The following is a 19,325-nucleotide window of genomic DNA, read 5'->3' as shown; positions in this document are numbered from 1 at the left end:
TTCAATTTTATTCAAATTTCGTCATTTTTAATTATTATTGCTTGATATTTTCAATATTTGTAGGAAAAATCAAATATGTGAAAAGATCTCAAAACATAACAATGAGAAAGAAAATGTAAACTAAAATAAGGAAACATATGAATATAAAAGAAGGAGAGAGAAAAATATATATGTAAAATAAGTAGAAGTGAGATTGAGAGTTTGAGTTTTTTCTTTTTTCTTTTTGTAAAATCTCTTGAACATGAAAAGCAATCTAACAAAACAAAACCACTTTTCTAGCTAGATTATACATAACATGAGAAGCAATCTACCTGTAGGTGTAGTGCTGATATTAATAGCAAGGGGAAGATGGGATATTGAATTACATGGAGGCATTGACGAACCTACTCTAAATTTACTATAAATCTCACAAACTTTTAAGAGAAGAAATTTGTTCTCTTAGAAAACTCAATAACACACGAGAGAAGAATATTGTTTTCTTTTCTAAAACTCAATTTGCTTCTATTGATTTGATAGTACTCAAGAGACACTTCCTAAAAGACACAAAATAAATGAAGTACATGTATATATACCATTCATGTACTTGAATAATTATATGTATCTTGAAATTAGAAATGTATCTATTAATGTGTTATCCATAATGTATCTAGCTTATTAATTTCTAACAATTACTTCATGTCATGGCCTTCTGTTTGCTATCTTACATAATGGTGGTGATCGTTATTGTGAAGCCATAATAAATCCACTAACTAACAAGTTCTTCAAACTTCCAATACCTTCATCTCCAGATGCAAATTATCAAGTTCTATAGATTTGTTATTTATGACGTACCAAAGAATTGGTCGAATAAATACTTTCACCTCGTTCACAAGATTTGTTATTTTGCATAGATACGAGTGGAAAGAAGGTAAAGATGACAACATTATATCCAGATAGATAACAAAGTAGTTAACAGGGTTTTATCATATTGATACTCTCAATTTTGGTTCTCTCCCAGCAATTTGGAGAATGAATGAAACTACATAGTTATTTATTTATTTTTATTTAAGAGGGAAAGGTTGTGTTCTATTTTCTTTTCCTTTTTGAAGAAACTATGTTCAACTATATATCCTTACTATGAGAAAGTTTCGAATTGAATACATGGTCTACATCTACTTGAATTGTTTTGTAGTTCCTGCACTTTTAGGTTCTGTCAATCAGGTCCACTCTTGTTCTACAAATTTTTATATATAATTACTCTCTCCATATTTGTGTGTATATGATATAATTTGCCCCCACTTTACATAGTCAACAATCATGATTTTAACTCATTTAACCTTTTGTAACTTCTTTGCTGGCACCAATTACAATATCAGTTTTGTCTCTAATAGGTCATGTTATTGGTTTCTTTTCCAAAAGCTAAGACAGACCAAGAAATATCATTAGACTCTTTAAGGATACTCAACAAAGATATGTGTGAGGGAAAAATCAGTATGTGCATCCAAAAGTGTCATTAGTACAAATATATATGTACAAAGAAGAGAGCTAGCTAGGGCAAAGCTTCAATGTTAGAAAGATCAGTAAACAAAAACAAGAAACGAAGAGGTTAGAGCAAGACTTTCCAATTATATCAACATAGCTCTATATTATGTAATATGTAATTTCAGTACTTCGATCGACACATATAATGGTTATTCTACAAAATAAAAACAAAAAAAAAAGCACTTTTACCAAAACAAGAATTTTAGTCAAATAGAGGTATATGAATATGACACTGAGATGGAAAATAGACCCAAAATTGTTGCCACAGTCCCAAAGGAAGAATCATTATACACGAGAAATCCCTTTGCATTAAGAACCACACCCGTTTTGATTGACTGCTCAAATCAAGAAAAAACACCAATGGATGAACTGTGATTATAAATCGAAATTCCTCTCCTTCTTCAACACCTCCTATTACACATTGATTTTCCTACCAAAATTAACATCAAACCAACTTCTAATCAAAACATGTTCGCACCAAATTAGAGTCAATATAAAAATTATAATACATATATATCAAATAATACCTCTTTGCTAAAAGTAATCTCTTTGTTTTTATTAAAAAAATTGACTCGTGAATTCGTAAAAGTAACCGAAACTGAGACAATATTCAACCACAAAAACTTTAGTTAGAGAACTTTATAATTACAATCAAATATTATATGTTATAGGAGATTTGAAGAAAGAAAAATTACCGGAACGAGAATTTAATTCTGAAGCAATACGTCTGAAGTCTCTTGAATCAATTGAGACAAAAGTTGTATACTCAATGTCTCCGTCGAGATCTAGATCATAAGCTAGCAATTTTAATCTTCGTCGTTCTCTTTCTAAAAATGACAATTATAATTATCAACACTTGAGATCAAAAAGATAATATTTCAATTATCGATTCTTGAAACAAAAAGAAAAATCAACCGCCCCGTTTGATAGTCATTTCGTTTTTCTAATGTTACAATTTATAGAGTCTAATGTAATTCCAATTATTATATTGTCTTAAAATATATAGAAAGTCGTTATCGAAAAAATTGAGAAAAACAAAACCCTAAACATAATACAAATTTTGATAATAAAAAAACGAAATGATTTTTAAACGAGGTTGAAGAAGATCGTTCTTAATTAAATCTTAAATTAATATAGAAATTGAGAAGAAAATGAAAGAAAAAAAGTCAATAATCAAAACCCAACGGAAAAATTAATAGAGAAAAACCCCTAAATACAATATGTTTGAGAACAAACAAAAAAAACGAAATGATTTTCAAATGGGATTGAAAAGAGATGACTCTTGGATAAATATTGAGAAAAAGAAAACCACTATCAAAACCCATAAAAAAAGTCCTAAATAAAAATTTCAAGAACGAAAAAATCGAAAAACGAAATGGCTTTCAAACAAGATCATAGACGTAAATCATTCTTGAATTAATAAACAAATCAATAAGGAAAAGGAGCAAAGGTAGAAGAGACTTACTTGCATTGTTATTTTCAAAAGTAAGGTAAACAGATAGTAAACGTTTCATATCGACAGTGAAGAGCATTGAAGAAAAACCTTGAAGTTCCATTCGATACATAAATGTATAAAACTTTCGAAGGGAAAACCTGAATTGGTAAGTCCTATCTGAGATATAGAGATTGAAAAATTCATGAGTCATTTGAAGACCAGCAATGAAAGAAGGAGAAAAGTTTGGGAGCATTAGGGATAATTTAAGAGGTGAGACTCTGATATCCACTTCTTCACCAAGATGGCTTAGAACAGGAGTTGGATTCAAAAGACCACTTAACGGATTAACCCTAAACTTTAACATCGCCATTTAATTTCCTTCTTGAATCAGAGTGATTATGACTATGATTATGATTAAAATTTAATTTACTGCATGCTTCTCATTTTATATTTATATAGGACAATCACCTCTCACATTAGTTTCTTTGATAATTTCTTTAATTTATTCAACTTTGAAGATTAATTATATTTTTTTGAAAATTACAATCATAAAAGGGATCCAAGGAATTGTAGAAATAGAGATAAATATAGGATTAAAAATGGTTTAAAAAATATATTTTTTTTGAATGAAAACCATTAAAATTTTGTTTTTTAAAATTTGAAACCATCAACTAGGTAAATGCAAAATCTTTAACAATGTAATAAAAGAACCCCAAGCTCGTTGCCTTTTAAACACCAAGAAACTAAAACCCCAAGAGGCAGAAGTAGTGATCTCATGATAACACAATGTTCGTCTTCATACTCGACGAAATCCACAGCTTCGTCGATGCCGTCTCCGCTCTCGCCGGCCTTGGCTACGTATTCAATCTCAAATTCTCACCAGAAATGTTCTCAATAATGGCCAACCCCACACCTTCCCCTTCTTGTACCATAGCCCTTCAACTATTTCCTCCATTCTTCAATCAACAATATTCCTGCCAACAACTTCACTACTCATGGATTTACATCAACCACTTTTTCCCCGAAATGTTCCATTTGGAACGAACCGGTTTTTCTTCGCTCACATTCTCTTTCGCAGATTCGCATCATGCCGACCTCACATTTTGCAGCCGTGATGGTTAGTTTAGTTTTTCTTATAATATATATATATATGTTCGTTCTTGGAAGTTCTGTCAATATATATTCAAACTTTTAGGCCGTTTTCGAGAGATTGATTTCCCAATGTATCATTCGGACGAGTTGATGGATGTCAATGATCAGTTGGATTGGGAAACTTTCGTCTCCTTCAGTTCACAAGAGTTCATTAACATTGTAACGTTGAATAATTTTGATTCTGGTAAACAATTCTCCCCTTCTTCTATTTCCACACACACACACACACATATATATTATTTTGAAAGAAATTAGTGTTTATGGTGTTGAGTTTGTAAAAGTTTCGTTGTTATATTTCACATACAGTTTTAGTCACAATAACGAATTCACAAGTCAAATTCTCTTATGCTGGGACACATATGATTCTTACTCAAGAGGTATCAATTACACCCTTTTGAATATATAAAGGGTTGCAATTACTTTCTAAAGCTGTCATAAAATTAAGTTAATAATAACAATATATAAGGTGACAATCTATTACTTTTAATTTGTGTTTATGTCAAACTTCTGGTGTAGCGACTGATCCAACCTAACGTATCTTTTTTTGTTTTGGAAAAAAATTTATGACTATACAGAGAAAACGGTGCATTATTGGTGGAGTTGGGGCAAGCAATGAAATTGAGTTTGTAGTAAATTTGAAAGCAAAGGAAAGTTTATGTAGATTGGCAAGTAGATCAAAAAGGGTTTGGTTATTCAAGTCAAAAAATTCGTCCAAAGGTGCAATATGTGTCCCTCTTGGTTTGTATGCTCGATTTTTGGTTTCTTTTTCTAATTAGTGCACATCATATACAAAATGTTCTCTACTACTCTACATTGATATATACATATATATATATTAGAAGTGTATATTGAAGTGTTTTTTTGTTTTAATCATTTCTATGTAAGTATCCAAAATAGAGTAGAGTGAATGAATGGACAAATTTATTTTTGATAAGCAAAAAAGAAAAAAAAAATTTGAAGGACTAAAAACTTGGTTGTTTATTTCTTGTTATTTGTTTTAGGAGATTTATTTAATTTTTAGAAAAGAGAAATAGTTTAGGTCAGTTTTATTTAGATTATCTTTGAAAAAACGTTTTAAATTATGTTATTCGCTTATATAATTATATAAAAGTTTATTGTAATTTTATAGTTAATCTTACTTAATTGAAATATTAGATGATCATATATCATATATATATATATTATGTAAAACTTTTGAAATTAATTTTGAGTTTAATAAGTCACCTCAACTACACCATATTCATTAGTTTTCAATTTTGTATACAAAAGGTTTCAACCTATTGAAAGTTTTTAAAGTATTTAATTTAGTAAATAATCGATAGTGCATTGATTTTTTAAAAAACATATAACACATCTTAAGATGTATGCTATATCTTTTAAACCATAAGAATCTATCATATTATTTCACGGTAAAAAAAATTTAAAAGTTTGAAAGATGTTGAGATAAGAAGACACACTTTGATCCTTATAAGATAGGACTACTCGTTTTATTATAAATTGATTTCGATATGATCAAATCTCATACTATCAAATAGAAAAACACTATTTATATCTACAAATAACGTAATATAAGATTTGAAAAAAAATAGGTTGAATCCAATTTTGATATTGAAAATGTTTTAGTGTGTTGAATAAATTTATAATTAATGACGCTACTAACAGTTTGCTCAATTTAAATTTAATGTCTTTGGGCATATTATATATATTAACTTTTGAGCTATCCTCTAGCTAGCTCTTACTTTTGCGCACAATGTATAATGCCTTCTTTTTGGTGTTGGGGTTACCAAAGATACTAAGAAATATGTTGATCTACTTGAAATATCTCACTGCAATAATATAGCGACCTATATTCTCAATAGTTCTAATTGGGGTCATTACTGGTATGCATGGAGTTTTGAAACAAAGATCACGTAACCATCTAAACTCGAAATAAAGATTTCTCTAAATAAATAAAACTTCATTAGAATAATCTAAAAATTTCTTAAACAAAGTTTAGTTCGGTTCCTAAAGCGTTCATAACCAAAAAACTGCATGAAAACCGTTTTACAGAACAAAATAGTATAAATAAAGGGCCAAAAGCCTATAACTCCTTAAAATCTGAAAGAATCAGTGCTTTACTAACCCCCTCTTTCCTCAAAAATGCTCTACTTCAAGTGCCCATATCTTCCAATTGAACAAGCTTTATTCACCCTAAGCAGAATCAATGAAAATGGGTATTTCAAAAGCTATCCAAACCTGTTGATTTTCTCTACAAGTTACGCAGATTTCCCACTCACCTTAGTAACCTTACAATTGTTGCCTCAATTCTTCACCCAATACAATTGCAATACCCTTTATCACTACAACGTCCATATTGATCATCTTTACAGACTCTTTAAAACTGCAAGAACCAAGATGCTATTCCAATCCTTTGACTTCAAACTTATTGATGGTCGCAAATCAAAGAAAGAAGGTGTCATTACCTTTTTCAGTTAAGTACTATGTTTTGTGATCCCCATTCTACCTTATTATATTTCTTTTCTTTAACTTCTTAACTTATTTATTTCAAGATTAATATATAATTACCTTTTGGTTATTTATTTCATGCTTTAGGTGATAAGAGAGATTCCTTAATGTCAAATGTACGTACATTAGATAAACTTCCTCTTGATACGCAAGATATTCCCTCAATTCAATATGATGCATTCTTCACTATGGAAACAGAACTATTCAAAACCCTTATACGTGATTTAAATGATCATACAGGTAAATCTTTTTGTTTTCTTCTTCTTCTTCTTTTGTTTCTTTATTCTAAATAATTGATTCTTTAATTTGTTGAATTTATTTATAATATCAGCTAGGGTTACTGTGGCACGTTCATCTGTGAGATTCACTTCTAGTAAATTGTTGAATATTGGATTTACTAAACAAGTATGTTTTTCTTTTTCTTTTTCTTTTCTTCTTCTAACTTCTATTGATTAAAATTGAATTAAGTTATTGGGTTTCTTGTGGTGAATTTTGCAGTCTAGGAATTGTATAATCGGAGGCATTAAAAAAGTGAAAGATGAAATGAAATTTACAATCACTTTCAGGCCGGTTCCGTTCTTCGATAGCTTCTCAACAAAAAGGGTTTGGTTCTTTAGACCAAGTTTGAGTAATTGCATGGCAATGGTTTCTCCTGTTAATCTTCATTCTGAGATTACTTCCTATTTTGTCTAAATCTGTAGCCAATAATAACAATGGCAAATTAGCATTCAATTCTCCTAAAACCCTACTTAGTAGTACTCTACAAAAACCATTAATATCATTTTCACTTTCTTTTCTGTTCCTCTAGTAAACATTCAAAAGTATTAATAATAGTTGGTATCATATTTTCTTTTGGCATTATTTCTGTTCAACTATATATATATGATTCCAAATTTCTAACGAATGGATCAACTGATGATCAAAATCTCCTTCTCCATACTTTATTCAAACTAAACTTGGTTAATGTGGGAGATAACATTAAATAGCTATAAAATAGAGTATGGGCAAATTACACACTTGTAAATAACATTATAATCTTTGCATTACTAAATAACATCAATTGCCCTTTGTAATCATTAATTACTGTTTAATTACTTCAAATTTTAAGAGAAAAAGTGATTTTTTATTTATTTACTTTCGTCGTTCGATAAAGCCATTTCTTGACTTGAGTAATTGCGTAATATTTACAATTTGTATTTATAATCATTTCTATTATGGATCTCAATTTTTTTATATGAAAAAAATACTCCAAAGGGGCTTCATCGATAGATAAAAGTATAAGAAAGAGACCATAGAAAAGATTTCTTACTTCTTAGCCAGATAGTTAAAATATTGCAATAAACTAATTAAAGAACCTCTGTTCTAAATTACCACTTGCTAATTAACTATATCCGATATAAAATATAAATTACACATATTGCTACGCCAAATTGGGAAAAATTGGAATAATAGAAAACCAAAATTAAACTTTTAGAATATGTTTTCACTATTCTTGCAATATTGTCTATTGCCAAATTGGGGTTATTGCAATGAGACATATCCTCTTCAAAGACTACAGTCATTATAATTATATAAGAATAAGTTAAAAAAACAACTAAAGTTTTCCAACTTAAGCTGCCTAAAGATATTACTACAAGCATTGTTGATATGATATTCGAAGATTATATTAATAATTTTAGGTAAGATGTAAAGAAGAATATTTTTCTATATATAAAAAAAGTTCTAATTCATGCATAAAATAAGCAAATCATTTGAAGGATGAATTTAAATTAAAATAAATGAATTGGAAGACTTTTCATCAATCTGGAAAATTGGAGAATTATTGTAGATAAATAAAAATTTATGAAAAATATTTACAAAATATTTATAACTTTCTTAACCCTATATATATATATATCCATTCCCACCATATTTCTCCCATTTACAACCACAATGTTGATGTTTAGACTTGAGAACTTGGATCCTCTTTTAGATGCAATGCGTATTCTATCTCGATGTAGTGAAAACACTATCATCCAATGTTCTCCATCAATGTTATCCCTAATTGTTCTTCACCATGAACTTGACTTGAACGTATCCTTTCAAATGACGCCTCGATTCTTCAATCACTTCGCCTCCAACAAAACCCACTCTTCAAAAACCCTCACTCAACCATTATTCAATACCCTCAAACGCATGAAAGAATCCAAATTTACTTCACTTTCTTTCTTTGTTCTTCAACCTCTTGATCACTTAGTCCTCAAATTGTACCCTCCAAGTTAGTATTTTAATTCTCATCATTCTTTAATTGCTTCATTTTCTTTCACTGTATATATATATATATATCTTCTCTCATTAATTCTTTCAAGAAATCCAAGAATAATCAATCTTGTTTTACTTTTTTTTAGGGTCTGAGCCACCCTTAATTCGTAAATTTGGAAAGGTGTATGCAGTCAAAGAGAATTTGGGAAACGTTGATTTGGAAACCTTTGTTTCAATTGATTCGTTGCAATTTAGACGCATTATAAACAAGTGTCGGGATTACTTTGGTAATTATATATACACACACACATATAATTCATCTTTTTTTTTTCTTTTTATTGTTTAATTCTCTCATATTACTTGATTGAAAGAATATGATTTGTAAGTTTTTTTCCTAATAATTTGATGTATTTTACAGTAAGTGTTACTCCAAGACATTCAGACGTCAAGTTCTCTAATGAAGTTAGGGAGTTCATTTTTCCTAAAGAGGTATTCTCCTAAATTTATTCTCATATTCTATTATTGAATAATCATTTTTCGTATCGAATGAATCCATAGTTTTCAAGAACATTTTTTCCTTAAAAATTTTGATTAAAAAATCAAATGTTTATAAGTTAAGAAAGTGATTGGTTGGTTGAATGTGATGATGCAGGGAGCAGGAGATCAATGCATAGTTGAAGGAGAAACTGAATTTCTAATCCCTACTTATCCATTTCATGTTTACAATAATATCAGTTTTGAAGCAAAAAGAGTATGGTTTTTCAAGTCAGTTGATAAACTTGGTTCTTTCATCATTGCTCCTGTTGGACTCTTTGCTCGATTTTCCATCTACTTTCCTATTCCCTGAGTAGTTTGTCAAAAATGTAATACTTTTGATTTAAATCATCAATATATACATATAATAATCCCATACCCTATTTGTCATGACAATATATTATACTGTCAGTACTCTTCCTTTTTGCCAAACTTATATTCTTGAAGGCGTTGATATGTTTATGTGTTTCTTTCTGCTTATGCAGCTTTAACGTCTAAAGAAATTAAAAATGAAGAAAAAGAAAACTATTCGTAATTGTAACATTCTTCTACCTCTGTTAATCAAGTATATATACTTAGAAAGCAATGGGAGGTTTTCTTAATTCAACCATGATAATTATTACTCACACAAATCCAACCATTACATTTTTAAATTCTAATTCAATGGGAGGTTTTCTTAATTCACCATGATAATTTCTTTAACACTTGAAAATTAAAGTTAATTATTGTATAAATTATTTATAATTCCTAGCAAAATTAGCAGTTTAATAATGTTAATGATATTAAAAAGAATTCAACATAAAAATTAAATTAAAAAAAAAAAACAAGAGAACTTGATAGATGCATAATAGTGTCTATCAATAATAATCATGGATACAATCTGAAATTTTATTGTATTATGTAAATATTTTGTCAAATTTGTCATATATTAGTGTGTCTTTTAATGATAATCATAGATATAATCTGAAATTTTATTGTATAATGTAAATATTTTGTCAAATTTGTCACTTTTAACAATTCTTCTAAAAATTAAATACTTCAAAGTCAAAACGAACATAACTCAAGTAGCATTTTGTTAAAAAAAATAATTTTAACTAACACTGCAAAAACAACATCAAGACAATAACAATCAAAAGAAAGAAATCTCACATGTTAAAGCATTTCCGTCAGACACGCTTGATAGAAAGCATATAATTTTTATGGATCGAGTACTAAAGAGATGCACCCAAACATCACAACTTAAACAAAACTATTTTACAACTAAATAAACCATTGTTTTCTTAGATATCCTATCATTGTCTTAAGTGGAATTTAGGTTTAGCTTAATTAATTTAATTAAACAATAATATAAAAAAGGAGTGAAGTAATTCAAAATAATAATTAATTCCAAAGAGCTGTATATTATGTATAAAAGACCAATTCAATGTGGAAAACAAGTTGTTTAAACTGAGAAAAAAGAAATTGAAACACCAAAACTTCACTACTCCCTTTCTTGCCATTTTCTCACCACCACCACCATGTTCTCTATCAAGATTGACAAACTTGATCCTCTCTTGGATGCAATCTCCCTCTTCACCGATATCGTAAACGACAAAATCTGCCTGAAATTCTCGCTGTCGACGTTCTCAATAATTGCTCGGTACCAACACCCTTTCTTCTTTGCAATGTTGTTTATACCGGAACCGTTGTTCGCCGAGTATTTCGTTGGCCGGGATCACATTTTAAGGGTTTCCCTCCTGTCCTTGCACACTGCTTTGGCAAGAGGTCAAACCTATTCCTCATTGAGAATCCATCTTCAAGAAGAACAGAATATTATATGTCTTGCATTTGAGCCTTCAAGTTAGTATATACATTATTATTATATATAATACCCTTTTCTTCATGCATTTTTGTCATTTCTTGATCGGTTTGGTTCATTCATTTTATGGGAATTTCTTTATGAATTAACATGCATTGACTATGTTTAATATATTAATTTTTAAGGGCATTCACCAGTACCAATGCGTCGTAAAATGAGATTCGAAGTGCCTATGGAAGATTGGTCTGCTGGAGAAATTGACTTTGATGCAAAGAGTTTCTCCATTGAGTCAGATTTGTTTAGAGATATTATAACAACATTTTATGATTACAATGAAGTTGATACAAGTAATTAAATGCTTTTTTTTTCATATAATTTACTTTAAACTGAAAAAGTGCTTTAATTTATATATATATAATCTACTAATCTTAGGTTCTTTCATTTCTCTCAGTTTTGATTACTTCTGTGGGTTCAAAAGTCTCATTCTCTGTTCTTAATCCATTTCACGAAGTTATTATTACTGAAGAGGTATGTGTTCTATAAACTTTATATTAAAAAAATCATTATTTAATATATATATATGTATGTATGTATGCATACTGTGTTATTTGTAGATAAGGTTGAAATTTTTTTAAAATTATTTCAATTAGGTTCCTTGACAGTGTAAAGACTTTAACTCTTGATTTTTTTTCACTACTAATTAACTTAAAATAATTTAAACAAATTAAAGCATAATTAAGTTTCACTATTTTTTCATCGTATTAAAATTAATTTAAAATGCCACTTCATAATTATTTCAAATCTTGAAATCAATCTCTAAGAGTAAAATTATAACTATGTTTTAAAATTTCAGAACTAATTAACTAAAATCAAACTTAAAAAAAATTAAGGAGCTTAATAATCAAATAGAAAATTAGAATTCATTGAGATGTCTTGGTGTACTAACTAACAGTTTAGAAAAAGAAAAGTAATCGTTAGACAAAAAATATGTTTGTGTGCAGAATGGAGAGTGTTTGATTTTAGGTGATAGACAAGTTGTGAGTGAAATGCATATGCCTCTTCATCCATCCTCATTTTTCCTCAATTTCCCTTATGAAGCTCGAAGGGTATGGTTCTTCAAATCAAATGATTCTTATGCAATAATCAAATTTCCTTTTCATGTCCATCCTCATTTTTTGATGGTCCGTTTTCCAGCGTTGCAAGAGTTGGATTGATTTTTTCTAAGTGTTTATAAACATATTCGGTCTTTTATTTATAGACATTTCATGTAGTAGTCTTGTAGTTGAGATTTTGTGGACTATATGATACAATTTCTCTTATGAATTACATTTTGTTATTTCTATTCAAGCAAGTATTATTGGAATTCTAATTCCGATGTCTTTAATTATTATCCTTCTTGATAGAACATACCTCTTCAGTCAGAGGTCTATCTTCAAATGAAAGAACTAACAAAGTGACTTTTGAACCTATTGAAGTTATCATAACAAAGTATACAACTTCATGACTTTTATCAACTTCATTACTTGTATCAACTTCATTGTAGATTGAAAATAGTTGGATAACATCGATGAACAAGTCTCACTCAAAGGAGAAAATGTGTCAAAAGGTTCATTATATTTGGAGAAGTTAAAGAGGGTTAATATAAGTTATATATATTAAGCTAAACATAAAAAATAATCTACTTAAATTGAGACAAATGAGAGAATGATATCTCAAAATAATGATTTATTTGGTTGTAGAAATAGTTTGAATAATATCCTTTTTAAAAAAATTGATTAGTAACATATTTGGACTTTGTGTGGATATGAATTGTAAGTGTTTGGTTAACTAAAATCAAGGTGTTTGACATCTACAATGAGAGCCAACCCATTTGAGTTTTTCATTTCCATAATTAGAACCAGTTTTTTTAGTTACATTCATAATAATTCCATAAGTTTAATCTCTTTGAGCGATAATTTAACCATAATTATTTTAACAAAAACTCAAAAGTGAAATTTTACGAAAATAAAGCTTATAAAATCATGGTAAAAATAAGATTTTAGATTTAAAATTAGATTTCGAATAGAGTCGTCCATAGAACCTTTGATATATTTACATATTTATATCAAAATTTACACTATCACCAAATTATTGGATTTGAGGAAAGTAAAGCATATATTGGCTAAAAGGTGTAAAAGCTGGGAAAGTCATGACAACATGAGATTTTGTGATAGAAAAAAATATCTTAGGTACGTCTCTTGTCAAATTAAGGATAAATCCCATGGGGAAGAGACTCAGTTTGAAATCAATTTGAAATTCTCCTTTATAACCTACAATCTCACATTCTCCATCCTGCAAAATCAAATGTTATTGATGATCACTTTGATAATAATAATTCATTTCAAATTTTATGAACAATATATTTACCTTTTTGTTAAGAATGATCTCATAATCGAGTGCAGCAACAAATCTAACTTTTGAATTTGTTAGTGTGACAAGAACTATACAGATACATAAAAACAAATCATTAAAAATACGTGTAATATGATTCGAGATTCCATGTGAAACTTCAAAGAAGAAGATAGGACATATTTGGATTGTGTTTCTAAAGTTCTAAAAAATGTATTTTAAACACAAACAAGATTTATGTATCGAGCTTACCTGAAGCATCATTAAGAAGACATAGATAGACTATAACACGTTTAAAACCTTCCGAAGAAATCGAAAAATACTTTCTGAATTCGATTCTCTCTAAACCTGCCTCTTCCGGAGGTGATAAGTTCACTTTACTGACTAGTGGCTTTGAATACCCTAGATAATTTAATACACATATATTAACATCATATATACTGATCAAAATATATGATAGGGTTTTAGTGCAAAAATAAAATTAAAAGGGTATAAGTTCTAAAATAAATTGACAAAATTGAAATAAAATTCAAACCTCTAGAGAAGAAATGTTACATCTTAAAAAGATTGAGATTACATCAAAAGAAAATTACTCAAAAAACTCAAAGAATAAAAATTGTACCGTTTTGAAATACTCTAGGGGATAAAATTGAAAATTAGACTTAAAATAAAGAAAAAGAAACATAGATTATTCTTAATCGATAAATTGTAACAGTATAAAGAGCAGGCCAATATGGATATATTGTTCATCAAGATAGAGAGCAAAAAGATAATTTTTCGAATATGAAAAATCAAATAAACGAAGGGGGTTGTTGAAGTAAAAAGAAACAAGAATCTTAATCTTGAATTAAACGATTATAAGAACATGTATCATTGATGAATACATATATATTATATACTAACTTGAAGAGGAAAATTTTAGGACCATGGCACTGGAATTGGTTGATGATATGGGGGGAAGTCGAATGGTCATTCTTGAAGAATTTCTACCAGCATACATAGCTTGGAGAAGGGAATGAAGGGAAATTCTCCAACTTCGATGGCGATGGATTGAATATTCTGTAAACCATTGTTTTTTAATATGTAATGTTATAGTGAAGGCAACGAAAGAAGGGTTAGAAGCAGTTATGGAGATCAATGTGGGTGCGAATATCACATCTGCTTCATTAAAAACTTGAGAAAGTAGACACATTGCATCTACAAGAGGAGTGAGTTTGTCAACTTTCATCTTCAAATTCTCTCCTACGATCTCTCTAGAGTTTAAACATCACTAGCACCAATTTAATTTCAAATTTCAATTGTGTCCATGATGATTATCTTCTTTTTATATTAACAACTTAGGCCCCTTAATTAATTAGGCCCATTATATTATATGCTTTCACATCAACCTTTTATATATATCTGCATTACTAGGATGTATTTTATGCCATAATAATGTAGATCTAACAAAGTTTAGGGATGTAAACTTGCCCTAGGTTTATTTAAAAAGGGTATGCTTCTATTGATCATTTTAGGCAAAAATATATATATATCTACATTTGTTTTGTGGTACCCTAATTAACTTAAACAAAAATCACGTGGAAATTACTTTTTTTACTTTTGATTCAATTTTCACTAATTCACCCATTAATTTTAACATAAAATTTAAAGAGTTTAGAACTCTTCATAATCACATTAAGTTTTATACATAAAAATGAGTTTGATTAACCCAAGCACACTATAGTTAATAAGCGGAAAACATCAACTGATCCCTTCAAGAACAATAAGCAGAAAAGAGCAAAAGCTGGAAGCTAGAATATATTAAGTATATATAGTTTGGCAATTAGAAGAGAAGTGACAATATAATAATATTGTAATCACAGGTATGTGGTAAGATGATGATTATATTATTGATCTAATCGATTCAAAAGCATTACATTTTTTTTTTCTACAAGTCATCCAAGAGGAAAATAGATGACAAATCGAGCAAAGAGTCCAACAGGAGCAACAATGAAAGTACCAAGTTTATCAATAGACTTGAACAACCATACTCTTTTTGCTCGAAAAGTGATATTATAGAAAACATGAGTTGGATAAATAGGGATCAGAAATTCAGTCCCTTTCCCTTTCCCAACACCTTCCATTATGCATTCTCCTCCCTACATCACACCAATCAATTATTTTTAGAGAAAGATAGATACTTGATTCTTGAGTGAAAAATACTTTACCATACCTCTCTAGCAAAAATGAACTCCTTGATTTCATTAGAGAACCTGACGTGTGAATGCGTTGTAGTAACCCTAACTGTGAAATACAACAACAAACTAATTACTAACCAAAAAAATATTAATATGAGAGATCAGATAATAAAGAAAATTAATCAAATATATCACCAAAGTAATCACGACACCCAGTTACAACACGTCTGAATTGTTGTGAATCAATGGAAACAAAGGTTTCCAAATCAATGTTTCCCATATCCTCCTTTACTGCACACCTCATTCTAAATTTACGAATCAAGGGTAGCTCATTCCCTAAATAATCAAATTAAGAAGAAAAAAGAGAAGGGATTAATTATAAGATTATTAGTGCAATCAATTAAAAATAATAATGAGAACATTAAACTTACTGGGAGAGGAAAATTTGAGGACTAAGCGATCAAGAAGTTTGAGAACAAAGAAGGAGAGTGAAGTGATTTGGTATTCTTTCATGCGTTTGATGGTATTGAATAATGGTTGAATGGGGATTTTTGAAGAGTGAGTTCTGTTGGAGAAGAAGTAATTGAAAAATTGAGGCATCATTTGAAAGGCAACATTCAATTCAAGGTTATGATGAGGAACTATTAGGGAAAACATTGATGGGGAACATTCAATGTTAGCATTTTCACCAAATCGAGATAGAATGTATATTGCATCCAAAAAAGGGTCCAAATTCTCAAGACTAAACATTAGCATTCTGTGTAATACTAAGAAATTAAGTGTAAATCCTGGCCGTGGGGAAGAAGAGAATGACCAAATTAAGAGTAAAATTTTGTGTGTTGATCAATTATATTGAAACTAAGTTAAGAGTATTATATTGGATGTGTTTGAACAAGTCTCTAGTTAACAGTATCTTAATTCTTATTAGAGATTTAAGTTTCCTTATTTCTAGTTGGGTTAGTTGCTAAAATAAGAAAAAGCAATTTGATTTAGTTGTAAGGTATTTTCAAAATTAGATCTTACAGCAAAATTTGGGATTGTTTTTGGAATAATCACAAAAGAATTTTAGCAAAATAAAATTTTCATGTTGTTGCCTTTTCCAAATCCAAAAATGCCTAAAGAATATATATTTAAAAGCTTTAATTCCCTATATCTTTTTAAATTTTGAATTAGTATTAATCTTCCAGCATACAGCAGTAGCCATGTTAATTATGAAGGTTGAGGATCTCTTGATCCTCTTTTTAACACAATTATAGTCTATACGTCTTTTTCATGCTCCGTTTGAGATCCATTTGACTTTTTGTATTTCGATTTCATAAATTAAACATATAAACATCTTTCTTTCTATTAATATTTTTAAAAATCAAGTCTAAGTTTTTGAAATGGGACTAAAAGCTCCGATCTTGGATTCCATATTTCTAGTTTGTCTGGATGATATGCACGATTTGACTCAATATTTTTTTATTTAAGAAGGATGAGGGCATCTTCTATGAAACTAAATTGAGTGAAAAATACTATTAATTTAAAACACAACACCAAGTCTTGAAAATCATCAAACAAAATACTTGAGGAGAGAAAGGCTACACCCCAACTATATCTCTCATTGGTCATGGTTTGATAATCGTTTAATTATATGAAATAATTATAAAAGTTTAATTTACTTCTAACTACCTTTGTTTTTAATCTTTTTTTCATAGTTTAATTAATATATATATGAACTAAGATCTGTTTGTAAAAGAAAAGGCTAACCATTCTCCCCTTCATTTTCATTTTCACATTTACTACACCACCATGTTCTTGGTCAAGCTTACAGAGTTTGAGCCTCTTCTTGACTCAACCTACTTTCTTGCTCTATATTCCAACAACAATGCCCACGTGAAATTCACACCAGGGAAGCTCTTCTTAATCGTCTCGAACCGTTTCCCGAACTTCATTGCAACGCTACAATTGTCGCCGAGATGGTTCACCAACTTTTCCGTTGATCATGTTCATAGTTCTAAGGTTTCCCTTGAATCCTTCCATGATGCTATGTTGGATGGTGGAGAATTTTCTACAATGTCAATCCATCTCTTGGACAAAACAAACCAAATGATCCTTAGATTTGATACTCCTTCAAGTTAGTGTATATTTTTCTTTCTGGTCTTTGAGAATAATGAATCCTTTAACTTGCTTCTAAAACAATTACATGTTATATATTCTTGTCATTTCTTGAACAAAATTTTAGAATAATCTTCTTGTTACTTTTTTTTTTTTTTTTTTTTCAAGAAGATAGTTTTACATGATAAAAATCTTGATTATTTTTGTGGGAGATTTTTCTCTTAAATCTTAAATTTTTTGATTTAGGGTTTAGTCAAATTAATTATAATCATCATATGATTTCTTTTTTAGGCCAAATCCAACCTTTGCATCGTGAATTGACTTTGTCACCTCCCCAATCAGAAGACGATCGAATTGGCCAACATGAACTTAATCTACAGAAATTTTTCATAGTTACATCTAAGTCATTAAGAAGAGTTATAAAAGAGTTACCTATCTTCCAAAATGATTCAAGTAATTGATAATCTTTTTTTTCTTTCCATACATTTGTTTGGAAGAAAGTGATTCAATTTAGTTATGTTTTTTTAACAACTTGTTTATGTGTCACAGTCATTTGTGTTTGTGTAACCGCTTCTCAAATCAAGTTCTCCATTGCATCTCACGATATTGTCTTCAGTGAGGTATTGTTCACCATCTTCTAATATCATAATGTACTGTAAGTGCTTTTCAAATAAAATGAATTACTGTGAGATCGATAGGTCTTTTTTTTATCTTCTTTGTTTAAATACTAATTAGAATAATATTGGTAAAAGGTGGATAATTACAAAGTATAAAACTTAGAGATCATTGAACGAGTGTTTATAAAGTATTGATGAATTTTTAAAACTAAAAATATGCAAAACGCTTTAGAGTTAATTACTTTATGTTAAACCAGTACTTGATCAGATCAACATTTTATTGATTAGTTTAGTGCATGTTGTTGTACGTAATTGGTTTGATGTTTTTGTAGGGTGATCATTGTAGAATCGAAGGTTTTGAAGAAGAAGTTGAAACTCAATTCCAAATCAATCTTTGTCCTATGTTGTTTTTCCTCAATTTTACATATAGAGCAAGCAGGGTTTGGTTTTATAAGACAAAGAATAATGCTTATACTGTAATGATGGTTCCAGCTTTTGGAATTTATGGTCAATACGCAATCTATTTTCCCACCACTTACATGTGCATGGCAAAATAGGTTTACGTTGAGATTGTTTGGTGGTCATTGTTTGACTGACATTGTTAATTTTTGCATCTCTGAATATGCATCTTTGCAAACTGTTTGTGGATTATATTTGTCTATGAAACTCACTCATTTCTCTAGAAAGTTGAAACCTTGAGTTCATATTGTATACATTATTTATAGAAGTACTTCTTGGGTTATTCTAAATAGTCATGACTTAACACAATAAACAAAAAAGCATGGTAAAATTAACCTATAACATCTCAAGCAATTTATCATTAGATATGTAATGAAGTCTTTAATTTAACTAAAATTGCA

The 19,325-nt window shown here is 29.3% G+C and overlaps 5 protein-coding genes across 5 annotated transcripts; 3 read left to right on the top strand and 2 right to left on the bottom strand.

Moving 5' to 3' along the window:
* Window positions 1-1,604: 1,604 nt before the first annotated feature.
* LOC116404778 lies at window positions 1,605-3,266 on the bottom strand. Its single transcript, XM_031888238.1, has 4 exons — window positions 2,987-3,266; window positions 2,217-2,348; window positions 2,049-2,119; window positions 1,605-1,951 (listed from the first exon to the last, which is right to left on the bottom strand). The coding sequence occupies exons 1-4, from the start codon at window positions 3,207-3,209 to the stop codon at window positions 1,724-1,726; spliced, it is 654 nt and encodes a 217-aa protein (XP_031744098.1). The 5' UTR covers window positions 3,210-3,266; the 3' UTR covers window positions 1,605-1,723.
* A 2,955-nt stretch (window positions 3,267-6,221) lies between these two features.
* LOC116404740 lies at window positions 6,222-7,410 on the top strand. The gene is made up of 4 exons (XM_031888103.1): window positions 6,222-6,578; window positions 6,701-6,853; window positions 6,945-7,018; window positions 7,112-7,410. The coding sequence occupies exons 1-4, from the start codon at window positions 6,248-6,250 to the stop codon at window positions 7,304-7,306; spliced, it is 753 nt and encodes a 250-aa protein (XP_031743963.1). The 5' UTR covers window positions 6,222-6,247; the 3' UTR covers window positions 7,307-7,410.
* A 1,149-nt stretch (window positions 7,411-8,559) lies between these two features.
* Window positions 8,560-9,764, top strand: LOC116404776. Its single transcript, XM_031888220.1, has 4 exons — window positions 8,560-8,870; window positions 9,001-9,141; window positions 9,273-9,343; window positions 9,507-9,764. The coding sequence occupies exons 1-4, from the start codon at window positions 8,591-8,593 to the stop codon at window positions 9,699-9,701; spliced, it is 687 nt and encodes a 228-aa protein (XP_031744080.1). The 5' UTR covers window positions 8,560-8,590; the 3' UTR covers window positions 9,702-9,764.
* Window positions 9,765-15,485: 5,721 nt separating this feature from the next.
* LOC116404781 lies at window positions 15,486-16,548 on the bottom strand. Its single transcript, XM_031888241.1, has 4 exons — window positions 16,183-16,548; window positions 15,947-16,087; window positions 15,787-15,857; window positions 15,486-15,712 (listed from the first exon to the last, which is right to left on the bottom strand). The coding sequence occupies exons 1-4, from the start codon at window positions 16,505-16,507 to the stop codon at window positions 15,509-15,511; spliced, it is 741 nt and encodes a 246-aa protein (XP_031744101.1). The 5' UTR covers window positions 16,508-16,548; the 3' UTR covers window positions 15,486-15,508.
* A 962-nt stretch (window positions 16,549-17,510) lies between these two features.
* Window positions 17,511-19,022, top strand: LOC116404737. The gene is made up of 4 exons (XM_031888097.1): window positions 17,511-17,867; window positions 18,140-18,301; window positions 18,398-18,468; window positions 18,798-19,022. Exons 1-4 carry the CDS (start codon window positions 17,543-17,545, stop codon window positions 19,020-19,022), a joined length of 783 nt encoding a protein of 260 aa, XP_031743957.1. The 5' UTR covers window positions 17,511-17,542.
* Window positions 19,023-19,325: the final 303 nt, after the last annotated feature.

Source organism: Cucumis sativus, chromosome 6 (assembly GCF_000004075.3).
Source record: "Cucumis sativus cultivar 9930 chromosome 6, Cucumber_9930_V3, whole genome shotgun sequence".
In the NCBI taxonomy this organism is placed as follows: domain Eukaryota; kingdom Viridiplantae; phylum Streptophyta; class Magnoliopsida; order Cucurbitales; family Cucurbitaceae; genus Cucumis; species Cucumis sativus.
Note: the sequence above shows the minus strand (reverse complement) of the source record. Positions and strands in the feature narration are given on the sequence as shown.

Excerpts from the sequence above, each read along its gene's own strand:
- LOC116404778 (XM_031888238.1), bottom strand. The coding sequence starts at position 3,209 with ATGCTCCCAAACTTTTCTCCTTCTTTCATTGCTGGTCTTCAAATGACT. Across the intron at positions 2,349-2,986 it reads TTTTGAAAATAACAATGCAA|AAAGAGAACGACGAAGATTA; the intron begins GTAAGTCTCTTC and ends TGTCATTTTTAG. Across the intron at positions 1,952-2,048 it reads AGATTACTTTTAGCAAAGAG|GAAAATCAATGTGTAATAGG; the intron begins GTATTATTTGAT and ends TAATTTTGGTAG.
- LOC116404740 (XM_031888103.1), top strand. The coding sequence starts at position 6,248 with ATGCTCTACTTCAAGTGCCCATATCTTCCAATTGAACAAGCTTTATTC. Across the intron at positions 6,579-6,700 it reads AGGTGTCATTACCTTTTTCA|GTGATAAGAGAGATTCCTTA; the intron begins GTTAAGTACTAT and ends TTCATGCTTTAG. Across the intron at positions 6,854-6,944 it reads TGATTTAAATGATCATACAG|CTAGGGTTACTGTGGCACGT; the intron begins GTAAATCTTTTT and ends TTATAATATCAG.
- LOC116404776 (XM_031888220.1), top strand. The coding sequence starts at position 8,591 with ATGCGTATTCTATCTCGATGTAGTGAAAACACTATCATCCAATGTTCT. Across the intron at positions 9,142-9,272 it reads CAAGTGTCGGGATTACTTTG|TAAGTGTTACTCCAAGACAT; the intron begins GTAATTATATAT and ends TGTATTTTACAG. Across the intron at positions 9,344-9,506 it reads AGTTCATTTTTCCTAAAGAG|GGAGCAGGAGATCAATGCAT; the intron begins GTATTCTCCTAA and ends GTGATGATGCAG.
- LOC116404781 (XM_031888241.1), bottom strand. The coding sequence starts at position 16,507 with ATGCTAATGTTTAGTCTTGAGAATTTGGACCCTTTTTTGGATGCAATA. Across the intron at positions 15,858-15,946 it reads TGGGTGTCGTGATTACTTTG|TTAGGGTTACTACAACGCAT; the intron begins GTGATATATTTG and ends TGTATTTCACAG. Across the intron at positions 15,713-15,786 it reads AGTTCATTTTTGCTAGAGAG|GGAGGAGAATGCATAATGGA; the intron begins GTATGGTAAAGT and ends GGTGTGATGTAG.
- LOC116404737 (XM_031888097.1), top strand. The coding sequence starts at position 17,543 with ATGTTCTTGGTCAAGCTTACAGAGTTTGAGCCTCTTCTTGACTCAACC. Across the intron at positions 17,868-18,139 it reads TAGATTTGATACTCCTTCAA|GCCAAATCCAACCTTTGCAT; the intron begins GTTAGTGTATAT and ends TTTCTTTTTTAG. Across the intron at positions 18,469-18,797 it reads ACGATATTGTCTTCAGTGAG|GGTGATCATTGTAGAATCGA; the intron begins GTATTGTTCACC and ends ATGTTTTTGTAG.